The sequence below is a fragment of the Macaca fascicularis genome, chromosome 1 (genome assembly GCF_037993035.2).
Source record: "Macaca fascicularis isolate 582-1 chromosome 1, T2T-MFA8v1.1".
NCBI lineage: Eukaryota > Metazoa > Chordata > Mammalia > Primates > Cercopithecidae > Macaca > Macaca fascicularis.
This window is the reverse complement of record NC_088375.1, coordinates 12,275,401-12,294,168: the sequence shown is the minus strand read 5'-3', so window position 1 is coordinate 12,294,168 and position 18,768 is coordinate 12,275,401. Positions and strand designations below refer to the sequence as shown.

Below are 18,768 nucleotides of genomic sequence, written 5' to 3'. Positions count from 1 at the left end.
CAAAACAGCCAAAAATACTAAAGATGTTGCTAAAATAATACAATTTCTGGAAAGAAATACTCTGAAGAAGAGTGGAGGAGGTGAGGAAGGGTGGAAGTGGCTGGTTTAGGGAGGGTGATTTAAGGTAGGCTCTGAAAAGGGGGCCCTTGGGCAGAAGCCTGAGTCCTATAAAGCACAAGGCCATGTCACAGTATGTTCTGGGTAGTGGCAGCAATAAATGAAAATTGCAGAGGGAGGAATAAGCTTGGCGGGTTTCAGAAACACCAAAGGAGCAATGTAGGGGTCGCGGAGTAGAGGAGAGGGCACATGGTAGGAGATGAGATTGGAGATGTAGGCCAAGATTCTGAGGCTGATGTGAAGCAGCTGGGGGATTGGGGGATGAGTGTTGCTGGAGTCAGTGTTTTGCCTTTTAGGGACATTATTTTGAAGGTAAAGACTAATTTGTATTTATGACTTAAGACACATGTTAAGCCAGTGTTATAATGGGTGGAGGTGAGGAATAAATGCATATCCTTGAATACACTTAGAGTGTTCTTGCAAAAAGATCTGAGAAAGCAGTGGCAGTGTGAACTGGGTGATAGGTTGTGACACTGCTGGCAGGTCAAGAGAGGAAGGGGCACTTACGTTAATCTCTTCTTTAGTAATATTTGATTTTTTATCATATGCATGTATTTTTTAGAAGCTTTTTCATAATATACCACGTGTGTATATGTATAAGATTTGATTTTTTGCGGAAAGTATAGCTGCTGTGTTTGTGAACACACAAAGAGATCTTTAAACCAACCTCTCCTCTGAGATAATTTGATAAGTGATCGGAAGCTACTTGGCATTTAGATTTCTGTGAAATCCAAGCATTGACACTTGAGTGTTTTCAGTGAGTGAAATGTGCTCTAATAGATAACACTTAATATTTTAATATTAATATTTTATTAAAATAAAATAACAGGTGTTTAATATTAATATTTTAATAGATATTTAATTTTTCTATTTCAAACTACATCTTTTGCTCTTTTCTCTAGGCAACGGAAACAGACACGAAAATCAGAGTGTGTACCCGGGCCTACCATCTTCTTGTGAAAAAACTGGGCTTTAATCCAAATGACATCATTTTTGACCCTAATATCCTAACCATTGGGACTGGAATGGAAGAACACAACTTGTATGCCATTAATTTTATCCATGCAACAAAAGTCATTAAAGTAAGTGTAGACATTTTCTCTCCCAAGTCATGGCTCAAATTCGTCCCATGGGTCTAATGAATGGTTAGAGCTGACATATATTTATTGGCTGAAATGTTAACATTCTTGTTCTTAGTAAATAGTTTTTCTGAAATGTAGGAGACCTTATTTTTTTTTTTTTCTTTAGTGGAGTTTTAACTTGTGTAACCAACAAACTGTAGAATATAACAGAGCCTGATGAACTCGCTTGAACCCAGGATGGTGGAGGTTGCGGTGAGCCGGGATCACGCCACTGCACTCTAGCCTGGGCAACAGAGTGAGACCCTGTCTTGAACAAAACGAAACAAAACAAAAAACCACAGAACCTAAGAAATAATTAATTATGAAGCATATGAGAGCCTTCATTTAGGTCCCAAAATAGAGCATAGCGAGCGCCCTCATCTGTCTCTCCTTTTGCAGTTACACCTCATTCTCAATTTTATAAAGTAGCCATCGTCCTGAGTTTTATGACGCTACTCTGTTGCTTTTCTTCATAAATTTATTGCTTATACACGTAGATTTGATTTGCATCATCCATGGATTTTGTATTTGCAAATTCATACGCTCACTGAAGTTTATTTGTGACCCCAAAATCAATACGTCACTTCTGCAGTTATTTAGACATACCCATATGCAGAGTGGTGGAAAATTTGAGTGGCCCAACCCATATTGTTCCCAAAGAGGTCAAACATGGCAATGACCTACTTTCTTATTTCAGCTCTCATCGTGTACACAGATGTCCTTTTTGCAGTCTAATGCCATATTTTTCACATTTTTGTGCTTTTTGTTGGTGAGGTCACTTTTTAAAATGGCCCCATACTAGTGCTGTCTAGTGTTCCTAAGTGCAAGAAGGCTGTGATGTGCCTTATGGAGGAAATATGTGTGTTAGACAAGCTTTGTTCAGACATGCGTTATAGTGCCATTGGCTGTGAATTCAGTGTTAATTAATCAACAATAAATATTAGATAAAGTATCTTAACATGAACACACAGAACAAGGTTATGTATTCATTGGTAACCCTGTATTTCTCCTAGGAGCAATGCTCTGGTATTCCCTAATTTAGTGTTTGCAGTGACCTTAAGGAACATAACTACCACAAAATAATAAGAATTGACTGAATATCTGAATGATATAGTTTGGTTTTGTCTGCTTTTGAGCCTAATAAAAAGAATCATAATATTTTTATGCTTTTTTTTCTTGCTCAACTTCATTCTAAAGATTTATCTGTGTGTCTGTAGCTGTTTGTTCATTTTTATTAATGTATAATATTCTGTGGTATAACTATACCACAATTAACTGTTCTGTTGTTAATGGACATCTAGTTTGTTTCCAGCTTTTGGACATTATGAACAATGCTGCTCTGAGTATTCTTATATATGTATCTTAGACATACATGCCTGAGCTTCTCTGTAGCATATACCCAGAAGTGGAATGGTTGGCTCATAGTAGTAGATAATGACAAACTGTCTCCCTAGATTCTTGAGCCAATAATAGTAAGTGAGAGTTCCTGTCATTCCACATGTCTGATGATGCTTGTTATTGTTATCGGTATGGTTGGAACTTCAATTTCCTTTTGTCCTTTTATAGTTGGTCAAGTTTATAGTGAACTAGGGAGTTTGTTCATTTAGGCTATGGAAGCCTTCTAGTAATTTGTACGTTTAATGAATAGGGAATTCCTCTTTGTCTTTCTGTGTGTGTGTGTGTGTGTGTGTGTGTATGTGTGTGTATGTGTGTACTCACGTGTTCCTCTTTGTCTTTCTGTGTGTGTGTGTGTGTGTGTGTGTGTATGTGTGTGTGTGTGTGTGTGTGTGTGTATGTGTGTACTCACGTGTTTTCCGTAGGGAGAATGGAGTCTAGTAGGAAAAACTACTTATGAAGCAGCACCTTTGTGATACCATAATACAGCAAGCTTTGCTCTATGTCTAGTAACAGGAGGCTCTGAATTACTTTGAACTTTGGATGGTTTTTGTTTTTTGTTTTTTTTCTCTCGACTCCTATATAAAGCTTAAGAGATGTGATTGCTGTTTTTAGCAAAAAGGGGAATCTTTTCATGTTTTAAAATTTTTGCCAGGAAACATTACCTGGAGCCAGAATAAGTGGAGGTCTTTCCAACTTGTCCTTCTCCTTCCGAGGAATGGAAGCCATTCGAGAAGCAATGCATGGGGTTTTCCTTTACCATGCAATCAAGGTATGGTAGAAGAACTCTTTGTCCTGCGGAAACCAGCTTTTACTTGGGGTAGGGGTTTTCAAAGTGTGGCATCTAGACTAAGTCTGGCCTGCTCCCAGTTTCTGTAAATAAGATTTTATTGGGATAGACCCACACCCATTCACTTGTATCTTGTCTGTGGCTGCTTTTATGCTGTAACTGCAAAGTTGAGTAGCTGTGACAGAGGCTATGGCCTAAAATAGTTTCTATCTAGCCCTTTACAGAGAAAAGTTTGCTGATCGCTGACTTAGGGTATCACTGTAAATTCTCATTTTTATTTGTATTGCCCTTAGTCTGGCATGGACATGGGGATAGTGAATGCTGGAAACCTCCCTGTGTATGATGATATCCATAAGGAACTTCTGCAGCTCTGTGAAGATCTCATCTGGAATAAAGACCCTGAGGCCACGGAGAAGCTCTTACGTTATGCCCAGGTAGACAGACAAGTGTTCTAATGGATGGATTTTTCCTGTCTTTGAATGTATTACTCACCTACAGTTAGTAGACCTTCATTGTGGAATAGAAGCAAATATCGAATCATATGTTTAGATCACTGAAGATTTCTACAGAGAGTTGCAGAGATGGTGGTGTAGCTAGGGCAAGGAAGGATAAACAGACCATGCCTAGGCTGCTTCCGTATTCTGGACTTAGGTTTCTTTAAGTTTATTTTAAAATGTAAAATTTATTTTTCTTGTACCAAGTAACATATTAGTTCTAGAAAATTTACAAAATTCTGGTAAGCAAAGGAAGAAAATAAAAATCACTTGTAATCCTACCACCCAAAGTTAAACACTTGAGACTTTGTTATAACCTTTAAGTAACGGGAGTTTTTTTTTTTTCTCTTTGCAAAATGAATATGCATGCATAGGTACATGTACACACATTTTTTTTTACAAAAATAGAACTATAGATGCTTTTATGGTAATATTTTTTTCTTAGCAGTGTACTGGGAACATATTTCCATTTTACTTGATATTTTTCTACCTCATTATTTGAAATAGCTGTTCTGGATTTTCTTGTGTGGCTGTGTTAGCATTACGTGGTCCCCAATGTTACGTGTTTTGGTTTGTATATCTGTTTATGTTAGGATCTAGTGCATCTGTGGCAAAGTTCTGCAGTTCAAGGCTTGAAGTCTGTGCACATTTGATCTGTAAAAAATGAGTATAATTATAGCTAATTCAAACACCAGCTTGTTTCTCACTTACATGTTGGGCGCAGTCCTAGGCACATGAAGTATCTATCATAGATGCTGCTTCCTAGAATTCAGTTTAAGGAAAGTTGAGATCTTTACCTCAAAAGAACTTGCATTTTAATCTGTTTCAGAGAATGATGGCAAAGGAAGACATTTTTCCGACAAAGCATGTTGAGAAAGTGGTAGGATGCTTTTGTGTCTCTTGCCAACTTTGTTAATATTTTCCATGTTAGAATCTGAATTTAGCTCTGATAGAACAGCCAACTTTTCCTCTTCTACAGAAGAGTAATAAAATGCTCCGGAAGAAGGATAAGGCACTCTGAGAGTAACCACATCCTTGTTTTATCCGCCTTACTGGTAGTAAGACTAGATTTCTGAAATTGCTTATGGAAGCCTTAGGCTCAACAAAGCTGAAAGGAGTTCAGACACTGTGCCAAAGCTCACATGACCCTCCTCTCAGTTCCTTAAAAACATTTCTAGTTTCTCATGTGGACCCAGGACAGAATGTCTCATTTGGTTGTGGCAGATATAATCAAGTTCTACTTCTCAGCACATTACTTAGGAAACATTCCATAGATTTTAATTTTTTTTCCTATTAACCGTTTTTGTTCACATAGACAGAGTGCTTAGTCCTGTCTTATTCTTTGAACGCTGAGACATGGGCGTTAAACACTATTCAGTTTTGAGTCATGGTCCATCTTCTACCTAGTAGGGGCCCTTCATTAATAACTGTCAGAGAGTTCTGTTGCAGGCCAAAGGGGCATCATAGCCTCTATTGTCATGAAGTTATTTTAGACAGTTCTTAATTAACCCGTGAAATGATGTGTTTTTATCTTTTCCGTGATCTATCCAGAGGAGGCAGCCCTCTCACTTAGGAAAGGGGCTCCTTATTTGTAAGACCATTCCCATTTCAGGTTTTTTTAGCATTGTATTTTGTGCTAGACATTCTTTTGGTCTGTACTCTCTTAGCGATTGTTTACAAGCTTTCATTTCTGTATGTCATGCTGAGCTGCCAAGAGGTTTTGCCCCTGGAGGCACTGTCAAAGTGAGGGAAATCTTAATAGCAATTGCAAGAGCTTAACAATTCATCATAGAAGAATTTCCTCATTCTTAATGTAACCATGAGGGCTTCTCATAAGCCACTGATCTCTCTGTCAGGGAGGCTGTCTACCTTCAAGGTGACTTCCGTTGCCATTAAGAGAATTAATAACCAAAACAGGTATCCTCTAATAACTCCTGGGAGTCGCCAGCTCTGTAGCAATTCCTTAGGATGCGCTGAGTGCAAATGGAGCACGAAGAGCAGGAATATTATGAGGCAAATAAGAGTCAAGGGATTTTTTCTCTTTTATAAGAGAATGATCTCTTTCAGTTATTGCAAATGAGGAAGTCTGCACCCAGATTCCTGTCTGATATATTATTGAAACTGGTGGGAAGGGAACTGCCTCTGATCTTCCAAGACTCTCTAATCTCACGTTTGGGGAGGAATGGGATTTTTCTGAAAAATAATTTTCCTGATTGAGTTCAGACTGACCTGTGGTAAGTAAATTATTTTTGACAATAAAAATTTCCAGATACCATGTAATTTACGTGGAGGATCTTTATTAAATGGTACCCTAATGGAGGCCAGGCCTCCTGTGGAGTGGAAGGATTGCTGCTCTGGATAGAATGGATGTGGAATGACCCTGGAGCTTGAGAATATTCTTGATACTTTCTGGGAAAATTTTCTGTTCTTTGATTTGGCCTTGATCGCTCCCTTCGTCATTTGGGCTCACATTCTTCTTTGGCTTTCTCTGCAGCAGTTTACTTCCTTTTATAACCTACACAATCATGAGGCCCCTGTGAGGCAGAAGCAACTCTAGAGTGGGAAGAAGTAGTTTTTCTCTTTAGCTTTGTACACGTACAGATACAAGGAGTAGCCAGATGGACACGACAGTTGCTTGGTCAATTTGCTTTGTAGCTTTCTATCTACTAAGCTTCCACAGTGTGCCTGGGTCTGGTCTTCCTTAGTGTGTGAAAACTGTGTGGCACCTTGGATGTATATCATGGAGAACTCCCTATTGAATAACTACATGAAAAGTAAGATGGGCCTCAGCATGCCATTGTGTATTTCTGAAATAACTGCTTTTAACTGTACTGTTTCATTTTAAGTATTGCTTTCCTGAATCAAATTCATCAAGTTTGGAACATAGCTATCAGGTGGGATAGTTTTTAGACATTGCAACCTCCAACACTTCAGTGAATTCTTTACTGCTGTTTGTAACCTCTTTTGCCTCTGTCCATAATCACATATTTTTTGCCCCCTTCCCACCCCATAAATCTGGCACATTGTGGTATTTTTCTGTGGACACACCAGATTCTTTTTTCAAGAGTGTTTGGAACACACTGCCCTGTTTTTACACAGCAGAACTCCATCCGCCAGGTAGGAATTGTCTGATTGTGTGGCTAATAGAACAAATGGTGTTTACAGGCATCAAGTGATGGAACTGTGAACATTAGAGGGACGGTTTCTTTTTTGATTACTATCTCGTTCAGGTTTTTCAACATATGAGAGTCATTGTGTTGTTATTATTCCAGTTACCTCTTTGGCCCTAAATCTTGGAGTTCTCCCCAATTCCTTCTTCCTCTCTTTCTTCTTCTTCTTCTTCTTTTTTTTTTAAATTATACTTTAAGTTCTGGGATACATGTGCAGAACGTGCAGGTTTGTTACATAGGTATACACATGCTGTGGTGGTTTGCTGCACCCATCGACCCATCATCTACATTAGGTATTTCTCCTAATGCTATCCCTTCCCTAGCCTCCCAAGCCCCCTACAGGCTCTGGTGTGTGGTGTTCCCCTCCCTGTGTCCATGTGTTCTCATTGTTCAGTTCACACTTATGAGTGAGAACATGCGGTGTTTGGTTTTCTGTTCCTGTGTTAGTTTGTTGAGTATGATGGTTTCTAGCTTCATCCATGTCCCTGCAAAGGACATGAACTCACCCTTTTTTATGGCTGCACAGTATTCCATGGTATGCATGTGCCACATTTTCTTTATCCAGTCTGTCATTGATGGGCATTTGGGTTGGTTTCAAGTCTTTGCTATTGTGAACAGTGCCACAAAAAACATACATGTGCATGTGTCTTTATAGTAGAATAATTTATAATCCTTTGGGTATAGACCCAGTAATGGGGATTACTGGGTCAAATGGTATTTCTGGTTCTAGATCCTTGAGGAATCGCCACACTGTCTTCCACAATGGTTGAACTAATTTACACTCCCACCAGCAGTGTAAAAGCATTCCTATTTCTCCACATCCTCTCCAGCATCTGTTGTTTCCTGACTTTTTAATGATCACCATTCTAACTGGCGTGAGATGGTATCTCATTGTGGTTTTGATTTGCATTTCTCCCTCCTCTCCTTCTTAGTTATTGTCTATTAATACCTTTATGTTTGTCCTTTCCTTTCCTCCTGTTACCACTGCTGAGTCCAGGCCTTCATCAGGGACTATTCAGATGTTCTCCCCATTTTGTGATTCCCTTAAACATGTGACTTTGAATGTTAATCTGCAGCTTTAGAACTTTGAATAATGTCTCCCCTTTCTTCCCATGCAATTGCCTGGAAGGTTAAATTTAAACTCCACAGCATGGATTTTTGGCCCTCTGTGGCTTGGCCTCTACCACCCTGGACAAACATTACTCCAGCAAAATCAGCCTTTGTGTAGCATTAATTCATCCAGCTAATATTTACTGAAGTGTCGCTCTGAGCCATTTATTTGATTGAACTTAGAGGATCTAACTAGTAAGAGAGATGTACCCCTACCGTCTTAGAGCCTGCAGCTCAGTGACACATGCAAAAATGTATAGAGGCGATTGTCACCCAGTGCAGCAAGTGCTGTGAGAGGGGAAGTGCAGGATGCTAGGAGAAGCCTCAGGGAGATTCTGACCTCAAACTAGAGGTGGTCAGGGAAAGCTTCCCAGGGGACATGATAGGTCAGGTGAGACTTGAGAGAAATAAAGGAGGTAGGCAGGCCAAGGTTTGGGAGTAGAGTGCAGTGCTTGTGGTCCCTGCCAGGGGAGAGAGATTTGCATCTAGCCAGAGTCTGGCATTGTCAAGGTACTGCATAAATGTATGTCAGATGAACAAATGTGAAGGCCTGGAGGTGAAGAGATGATGGAGAGCGTAAGGAACAGAAGTGTTATGGATGGCTGGAAGCTTGTTGGGAATGGCAGAAGAGGAAGCTATAGGAGAAAGCCAGGTCAGGTGTCTTAGTCAATTCTTACACTGCTGATAAAGGCATACCTGAGACTGGGTAATTTATGAAGAAACAGGTTTAATGGACTCACAGTTCCACGTGGCTGGGGAGGCCCCACAGTCATAGTGGAAGGCGAAAGGCACGTCTTACATGACAGCAGATAAGAGAGAGAACTTGTGCAGCGAAACTCCCCTTTGTAAAACCATTAGATCTTGTGAGACTTATTCACTATCACAAGAACAGCACAGGAAAGACTTGTCCCCGTGATTGAGTTACCTCCCACTGCTTCCCTCCCACGACATGTGGGAGTTGTGGGAGCTACAAGTCAAGATGAGATTTGGGTGGGGTCACAGCCACACCATCTCATCAGGGCATTGGATGGTGTGGTGGGGAATCAGTACCATGTCATGAAAGCAATAGGAAACTTACACAGAGACTTTTTTCACAGGGAGCAGTTGGATCAGATTTGCATTTTAGAAGCATCTTTTTGGCTACAGTGTGGAAGATGAATCAGAGACCAGAATGATTCTGGACTGTAGAGACCACTTAGTTCTTGGGCTATGAAAATGGAGGCAGGGTGGAGAGAAAAATATTGAGGTGTGATCATTAGGATGAGGTGATTGATTGAACTTGAGTAGTGAATGGAAATTCAAGGGTGATACTTAGGTTTCCAGTTTGGCAGCTGGTACCACCAGTTGAGGTGGAGAAAACAATAAAGTAATGCAATTTATCATGTGTGCCATGATCATTGTGCTTTTGTTCCTTTGCTGAATCTGCCCCCTCTCATCATTCAGCTTCTTTGAAACCTTTCTTTGCCACCATAGCTTACGATAACCATTCCTCCCTCAAAATTCATACGTACCTAGTCTATATTATGTACTCATTCAGCCCTTGACATATACTCTCTTTCTTTCTTTACATATTTTCTACCTCTCTTACGATATGGCTGTCTTGGTCATGAGTTTGCTCTAACAGGATACCAAAGACTGGGTAATTTATAAAGAAGTTTAATTAGCAGCTGGAAGTCCAAGAGCATGGCCTTGGCCCCTGGTGAGGGCCTTCTTGCTGTGTCATAACATGGCAGAGGGCATCTCATGTGAAGAGGGCAAGAGCAAGAGAGCCAGAGAGATAGCAAAGCTGCTTCCATGGTAGCAACATTAATCCATCCGTCATTCATTCGTTAATCCATTCATAGGGGCAGGGGCATTAGGTTTCCAACACAACTTTTGGAGGACACCTTCAAACCATAACAATGGCAGTGTCCTTGAGAGCATAGTCTGTGTCATACCTCCTGGTGTGCCCACCTTTGATGTCTGACTTAGCTTCATTATGGCCTCCCTGCATCTGTTTGTGGGTAGTGGTTATCCTTGTTGAGAGCTTTGAAGGCTCATCGGGTTTGGAGTATAGCTTCTCTTACTGTCCTGGAAATATTTTGTCTTGAGTTGTTATTTTTAGAAAAGAGGGAAAGGAAAGAATGGAACTTTACTCTGTCTCTACACTAACTGTTCAAACCCTAAAAGATTTCTCATTTTTCCCTCCCCTTCCCTCAAACATTCATTGAGATCTTATTTTATGCTGGACAGTCTACTAGGGGCTGGAATAGTAAAAGAAGAATAAGATACAGGTTTTTATTTTTTATTTTTTATTTTTTTTATTTTTTTGCCATCAAACAGTTTTGTTAGTGACGAGTTGTATCCATTTCTTGGTTTCAATTTCAATTCAGACTCAAGGCACAGGAGGGAAGAAAGTCATTCAGACTGATGAGTGGAGAAATGGCCCTGTCGAAGAACGCCTTGAGTATGCGCTTGTGAAGGTGAGTTACAGGAGCCTGAACTGGAGGGCTGGAGCCTCATCGTGGCTGACTGGTGCTGTTGCGGGCGGTGTGGTGCTGACAGTAGCTGGAGAAGGAGATGCTCTAGACCACTGATTCTCAACCTGGGGAGGTCCCCCTTTCTGTCCCCCAATCCCCCCACCATAGCACATTTGACAGTGTTCAGAGACATTTTTGATTGTCGTAACTGTGCGTGGAAGGTATTACTGGCATCCTATGGCCAGGGATGCTGCTAAACATCCTACAGTGCCCAGGACAGCCCCAAACAACAAAGAATGTTCCCTCCCAGGTGTCAGTAGTGCTGAGGCTGTGAATCCTGTCCTGGACTAAGTTGCTGTCAGTTGGTCAGCAAGTCAGTTTCATAGTTGGAATTTTAGGCTTTAGGCAAGATCAATAATCTCTTGGCTACAGTTTCCTCATGTGTGAGTCTGGAGAATCTCAGAGTTGTTTTTTTTTTTTTTCCTCTTTGGCTCTGGAGTTTAACATAGTTAACTCTTGCACCTTTTGAGATTCACATATTTCAATTTGTGGAGCTAGTCGGCCAATCCAAGGATCACTGAACTGGGGACCTTGAAGGAGTGGGGCTTGCCATTGAAGGGTAGGTAAGTCAGTGGAGGCTTCATGGATTTGAACTTCATTTAAGGGCCCCGTCCAGTGTCGTTTCTCCCCAGCCCTACAGCATTACAGTGAGAAAACGTACTGATTTCCCCACAGGTATTTATTAATGTATAATCTGGTAAAACACTAAGATACAAAATGTATTTTATGATGCATTTGAACTTACTAGTCCTTCTTTGTTAGCTTATTTTACTGAGGTACATTTTAAAGCATTTTTTTAATTGGCATATGAAATTGTATGTATTTACTGCATACAACATTCTGTTTTGGAAGTGTATGAGGTATTTACTTTGTATCAGTAAAGCCAGCTAAGCACTTTATCTCAATCCTCAAAATAAACATATGAGATACTATTGTAATATTCTAATTGAGGAAACTGAGGCTTATTGAATTGCCTAAATTAGTGATAGGAAGCCAGATTGAACCCGTGCACTCTGATTCTGGAACCTATGCTCTTAAGCATTTTCATGATGGCTCTGTGGAGGTAATGCAGTTTTTTTAGGTGATCTTTTTTTTCTTTCTTTTTTTTTTTTTTTTGTCTTTTTTTTTAGGGCATTGAAAAACATATTATTGAGGATACTGAGGAAGCCAGGTTAAACCAAGAAAGATATCCCCGACCTCTCAATATAATTGAAGGACCCCTGATGAATGGAATGAAAATTGTTGGTGATCTTTTTGGAGCTGGAAAAATGTTTCTACCTCAGGTTGGCAAAAGATGGGGAGAAATTTTCACAGTTGCATCTTTTCTTTGTTATTTAATACATGCTGATTTGGGATGTATTTCTCAGGTTTTAATTTGAACAAGAATTCAGTGGCATTGGCTAGTCATTCCTGCTCTAAATGTGTTTAGGAGTCGTGTCTGGAAGAATCCATCTTTGGAGTGGTGTGGATGTTAGAAATCATCCAAAAATTCGTAGCATCATAATCTATCATAATCCTTATGTTCTAATTTTTTTTTTTTTTTTTTTTTTTTTTTTTTTTTTTTTTGAGACGGAGTCTCCCTCTGTCGCCCAGGCTGGAGTACAGTGGCACAATCTCAGCTCACTGCAACCTCCGCCCCTCCAGGTTTAAGCAATTCTCTGCCTCAGCCTCCGGAGTAGCTGGGATTACAGGTGCATGCCACCATGCCCAGCTAATTATTTTGTATTTTTTTAGTAGAGACGGGATTTCACCATCTTGGCCAGGCTGGTCTTGAACTCCTGACCTCGTGATCCACCCGCCTTGGCCTCCCAAAGTGCTGGGATTACAGGCATGAGCCACCATGCCCGGCCTTATGTTCTAATTTTTGTATCACCTCTTACCCCCAATGCCTATCTCTCCCCTCCAAAAGTAAAATAAAACCCAAGATAAATGTAGAGTTACTAACATTAAGACTTGATTTGACCAGGCACTATTTATCTGTAAGGATGCATATTTTGAGACAAATGTTTCTGTTTTAAATAAGAGTACATTAGGGGGTTTGTTTAAAGTAAAACCAGAACTCTTATTCTGATTTACAGCAGCTACTAACCACATCAGCTAACACATACTTGTTAAGCATGTAGGTTAGTGACTGCAGCATTTCAGAAACTAAAAGGCCCTCATCTTGCCTAAATGTAAGGCTAGATTTTTTTTTTTTTTTTTTTTTTTTTTGAGACGGAGTCTCGCTCTGTCGCCCAGGCTGGAGTGTAGTGGCTGGATCTCAGCTCACTGCAAGCTCCGCCTCCCGGGTTTATGCCATTCTCCTGCCTCAGCCTCCCGAGTAGCTGGGACTACAGGCACCCGCCACCTCGCCCGGCTAATTTTTTATATTTTTTAGTAGAGATGGGGTTTCACCGTGTTAGCCAGGATGGTCTCGATCTCCTGACCTCGTGATCCACCCGTCTCGGCCTCCCAAAGTGCTGGGATTACAGGCTTGAGCTAGATTTTAAGTGAGTTGTAAAGCTGGGGATTGAGAAGAGTAGGCTGGGAATGGGCTCATGGTGGAGAAGCTTTGGTCCTGAAGGATACATAGAACTCTTGGATAAAAGATAGAGGGCCTCCTAGACAGAGGAAAAAGAAACAAGCAAAAGTTCAGAAGAAGAAATTGCAACATTTGATTTCTAGCCTTGTTTTCCTTCTGCTGTCCCTTATTATTCACTGGCTTTCCCTCCAGGGAGCTTATCCTTTATTCTGCCTACTGTCAAAAGACTCCAGTGTGGCTGTCTTGAAGTCAAAGCATGCATTCTTAATGCATGCCCAAATTTCACAAGTGGCCATCAGCAGTTGTTCCTGTGGTTTGGGAAAGATGCCTGGTTCTATGCTTTTTTCCTCAGGTTATAAAGTCAGCCCGGGTTATGAAGAAGGCTGTTGGCCACCTTATCCCTTTCATGGAAAAAGAAAGAGAAGAAACCAGAGTGCTTAACGGCACAACAGAAGAAGAGGCAAGTCGTTTTGTTCAGGCCTATGGGCCTTCAGTGAGTTGACCTGGAAGACCTGAGGTGGTGGTAGGGGCCTAAGCAGTCAGGCTTGGCTGTGTTCGTTATTGAGGATAAAATAGAGAAATGATCCCACATCTGTCGCTTTTTTAACCAAATATTAGAATACTCTGGGACTTTCTTTTGAATGTAGCTTTATCACATTTTTAATATAGATAAAAATTTTCAATCAAAACCTATGTTTTCAAGACAAAGCCATTTCATTCCTGTATTCCTTCATTAACCGGTCATTTACAAAGCTCCCGTGATGTGCCGAGTACTGTGCCGGGCACTACTCACCATAAAGGTCTGTCCCTGCCCTTGAGGCAATTGAGTCATGCTTGTTTTTAGAAAACTCCTAACTGAATAGTCTCTCTCTGCTGGTGATGTCCTTGGCACCACTTCTGGATTCAATTTAATTCTTGTTGGCTGCACCACCAGAGTAAATCATTAAGCTTTTTGACCTTGTTTAGCTCCTTGTGAAGCTCGGGCAGCTTTGGCCTCTAGGATTCTGAATTTTTAAATTGATCTGTGTGCATAGCTCAGACAAATAGAGTTGATAAAAAACCTTCTTGTTTTGCTTTTTTTCTTAATTTGGGGGAGTGGTGGGGGATGCTGACTGTGCATAGAACAGCAGTGCTGAGGAAAGGTACTCATGTGCCCTCTGCCTGGGCTTTTGTAGTTTTTCAGATTTGGATGGGACACACACGTACAGTTAATGTGTTGCCCTCTCCCCTGCCTCTCCCTTAATTGCTAACAGTAAACATTTGTCAAATAGGTTCCCCCCGACCCAGAGTTAAGGCTGTGGTCTTCAGCTGTGGGGCTGTTTTGTGTGTGAACATCAGCTGTTCTTTGAAAGGATGGGACCCCTGATCTTGGTTGAAGCCCCTTGGGGTAGCCCGTTAGGTGGGCCTCCTTTGAACTGCTTGGGCTTTTGTTTCCAGGTCTGTCTTTGAGGTGTTCTTGGTTGTATTGAGTTGCTTTCTGCGCTGGCCCCTGCCTTGCTCTGGAGAACTAGGTGCTCTGCCCTGAGCAACCCTGCCTTGCTGAGCTGCTTGGCTTCCTTTCCAGGACCCTTACCAGGGCACCATCGTGCTGGCCACTGTTAAAGGCGACGTGCACGACATAGGCAAGAACATAGTTGGAGTAGTCCTTGGCTGCAATAATTTCCGGTAAGTTAGGACCTCACCTCTTTCAACCCCTTTACCATTTAAAAGTAAAAACTTTTTAACAGAATAATTCTTTAATGGGTGGGAAGAGTAGGGCATGGCAGTGGATGTTAGAGGTTATTTTTTATTTCTTTTTGTTTACTGTGTTTTGTACTTTTCTTCAGCGAACACAGCATTTCAGATGAAATAAGTTAGTAATTAACCGAGTTCAATAAGGACATAAAGAACAGTAAAAGCTATTCAAGTGGGGTGGAAACCGCCCAGAGGATTCCAGGGGTTGGATGTTGGGACAGAGGCGCTAATGGCCGGAATATCAGGCTCCTTCCCATGGCCAGTGGTGTTCATCATGTCCTCTTTTTCGTTTCAGTAAACTCAGATTTTAGAACCAAGATCTTATGAGACCTTGGCTAAATGGAGTTTTACAGGAAGGCCTTCTCTGTACAAGTCTCAGTTGGCTTTGCTTAAAGCAGGACCCTGTGTTCTTGGTGATGATTAAGCTAGATTTTGGAATGTTATATACAAGTAAAACCCCTTTCCGATATATCTCATTATAATTAATATTCATAACAAAGTCATTTCCATGTGAGAGCTGATGACCTGTAGTAAGTATATGTTTCGCGTAGATTTGAACTCTTCTTTGTAATGAAAACCTAATAGAAATAATGCTTTCTTATATCCATGTCCAGCCAACAGTCCTTTTGAGTCATGGACTTCTTTCCAATGTGCTATTTTCTCTAGATAGAGAAGAAAATTGACTGGAGCTGTCCCTGTACTCCTCAGTTCTCTTCTTTGCTGTCAAGTAACAATTACCTGCTAAGCTCTCTCCGTGCTGTCAACATTTGTGTCCATCTCTGCCTTCAAGGCTAATTAAATACAGCAAAGAACCTTTCAGGAAGGCTGGAGACAGAGGAGCAGTGTCAGGAAGGCATTTTTTCTGCATCTGACTGTCTTCACAAGCACTTCTATTTACCTGCTCACTTACTGTCTAAAGACTTAGCATTCTCTCCTAGTCCTAGAAATGAGGAATACCATTTCTATCCATGTACTTACTATTATTTTTTAAAGAGATAAATTTCTTGAAGATAGATAGTTGTAATGAAATTTTACCTATATAATAAATATCTGGATAAGGTGTTCGCTTCCTAAAGTCTACAAAGCATTTCTGCTATTGGCTTACCTTTGCAAACCTGAGGTTGTTGGTTCCTGTTTGCATTTATCACAATCAGTTAAAATTTCACTTCAGTTAATAAATGTTTATAGATCATCTTCTACATACCAGGCATTATGCTAGAGACACCAAAATGATTTAGTTGACTTTTCTCCTTGAAAAAGTTTACCGTTTCTCAGCCTAAATAGCCAGATACATGTTCAGCCTTAATAATGGGACAGGAGCCACTGAAGAAAGTGATTTGTAGGTAAACTTCCTAAAAGTGATTCTTGAGATATCACTGTCATGTGCTTTATCATTATTTATTTTGATCAATGGATACTTAGCTGAGAGTATTATACTAGCAATGTTGATTTCTCCAGTAGAGACATTTTAGAAGCCAGGGAACATTGTGGCATGTCTCCAGGGTGCTGCTGGAACTGAATGTCAGCAGTTGTGAAGATGCTTATTAAGCCTGAGGCTTTTACTGCAACAAACCCAGTTGCTATATGTTGGGCATTGGGGATTTGCTTATCTTTGCTAATAAGTCTAACTGGAGAAACACCTTCTGATGAAACGTTACTTTCATTTTACAAAAACAAGTGAATGTGCAAACTTTGTGTCAAACATCCCTTTGGCTTGTGTGTGATAACACATAGACTCTTCCATTGGTGAGTTTAATTTTATGGTGTTAGCTAGTAGACAAGTGTCCCTGGAGATTGTCTTATGGAATAATGTGTGCTTTTACTGTCAGTACCAGGCCAGTATGCTTGAAAAAATTACCCAGCCTACTGAGTCTAGCAAACTATCCTGTATCTAATCCTTCTCTTTCCTGGCGTTTTATCATTGTTGCAGTGAACCTCACAAAATGATAACAATGTTTTTTCTTTGTGAGGATAAAAGAAATAAAGAGAGTTAAAAGTGACAGTTGTGTTTAGAGAGAAAATTTATTTTTTAAATGGGGAAGATATGATGCAATAGAATTGCAAATTTGAGGATTTGAATAGAACTAAGGATGTATTCACCGAGAATCTACTATTACCTACCATTTTTTTTTACCATGTCCCAATTTATACAGTTCTTTTATATCACTGATTTTTTTTTCTTTATCATCTTTTTGTTGTTGTTATTTTGGTTCCTTTCCTTTCTTTTCTTTCATCCTTCCTTTCTTTTCATGGTTTTGATCCTACTACCCTGCCTGTTATTGTATTTCTCCTTTTATAGATGAGAAAACTTAGGCTTAGAGAACTTGAGAGGTTTCATCATAGTCCCATGGCTAGCAAGTGTCAAGCCACATTCAGGGCTTTTGGTTCCAAAAGCTGAGACTTTGTAATATGTCACCTTACTTTACAATATTTTTTTTTGACTTGAGTTGTAAACAAGTATAATGTCTAGTATTAACACAGGCATACCTTGTTTTATTGTGCCTCACTTTATTGAGCTTTGCAGATACAGCATTTTGTAAAAATTTGAGTTTTGTGGCAATCCTGCATAGAATATGTGTCTTGATGGCATTTTTCCAATAGCATGTGCTCATTTCACGTCTCTGTGTCACATTTTCCTAATTCTCACAATATTCCAAACCTTATTCTGTGATCAGTGATTGATGTTACTGTTTTAATTGTTTTGGAGTACCATGAACCACACCCATGGAAGATGGCAAACTTAATCCGTCAATGTATATGTTTTGACTGCTCCACTAACCAGCCATTCCCCATCTCTCTCCCTTTCCTCGGGCCTCCATAGTCCCCGAGACACAACAATATTGAAATTAGGCCAGTTAATAACTCTGTAATGGCCTTGAAGTCCTCTAAGTGTTTAAGTGAAAAGAAGAGGCACACACCTCGACTTTAAATCAAAAGTTAGACATGATTAAGTTTAGTGAGGAAGGCATGTCAAAAACTGGAATAGGCTGAAAGCTAGGCCACTTGCACCAAATAGCACAGTTAATGCAAAAGAAAAGTTCTTAAAGGAAATTTAAAATGTCCCTCCAGTGAATACACAACTGATAGGAAAGCAAAACAGCCTCATTGCTGGTATGAGGAAAGTTTGAGTGGTCTGGTTGGAGATTAAACCAGCCACAATATTCCCTTAAGCCAGAGTCTCACCCAGAGTAGTTTGGCTTTGTTGGAGCAATAACAAATTGAAGAGAGCTCCAACCATCTTCAATTTTGTGAAGGCTGAGAGAGGTGAAGAAGCTGCAGAAGAAAAGTTTGAAGCTAGCAGAGGTTGGTTCATGAGGTTTAAGGAAAGAAGTCATCTCCTAATATAATGGTACAAGGTGAAGTGCAAGTTAACACATCTGTTTTCAGCATGGGTTTACTGAATATTTTAAGCCTACCGTTAAGACCTACTGCTCAGTAAAAAAGATTCCTTTCAAAATATTACTCCTCATTGACAGTGCACCTGGTCACAAGAATTCTGATAGAGATATACAAGGAGATGAATATTGTTTTCATGCCTGCTAACACAACATCCATTCTGCAGCCTGTGGATCAAGGAGGAATTTTGACTTTCAAGACTTACATTTTGTAAGGTTGTAGCTGCCATAGATAGTGATGGATCTGGGCAAAGTAAATCAAAAAACCTTCCATAAAGGATTCACCATTCTAGATGCCATTAAGAACATTTGTAATTCATGGGAGGAGGTCAAAATATCAACATTAACAGGAGCTTGGAAGAAGTTGATTCCAACTCTCATAGATGACTTTGAGGGATTCAA

General features: G+C 40.2%; 1 protein-coding gene across 7 annotated transcripts in view; it reads left to right on the top strand.

The window, feature by feature from the left end:
• Window positions 1–18,768, top strand: part of MTR (5-methyltetrahydrofolate-homocysteine methyltransferase) — a 107,910-nt gene that overhangs the window by 55,965 nt on the left and 33,177 nt on the right. For 5 of the 7 annotated variants that reach the window (XR_012434146.1, XM_015437200.4, XM_005539704.5 and 2 more), the window contains 7 exons: window positions 1,020–1,199; window positions 3,289–3,405; window positions 3,717–3,857; window positions 10,570–10,659; window positions 11,847–11,999; window positions 13,590–13,697; window positions 14,802–14,902. Coding sequence is in view for 4 of the 7 variants with exons in the window: in XM_015437200.4 (XP_015292686.3) it covers window positions 1,020–1,199; window positions 3,289–3,405; window positions 3,717–3,857; window positions 10,570–10,659; window positions 11,847–11,999; window positions 13,590–13,697; window positions 14,802–14,902 (890 nt within the window). In the remaining 3 variants the exon portion in view is untranslated. Of the gene's footprint in view, window positions 1–1,019; window positions 1,200–3,288; window positions 3,406–3,716; window positions 3,858–10,569; window positions 11,280–11,846; window positions 12,000–13,589; window positions 13,698–14,801; window positions 14,903–18,768 lie in introns of those variants that run through there. The other 2 variants (XR_012434204.1, XR_012434167.1) reach the window with 1 other exon arrangement.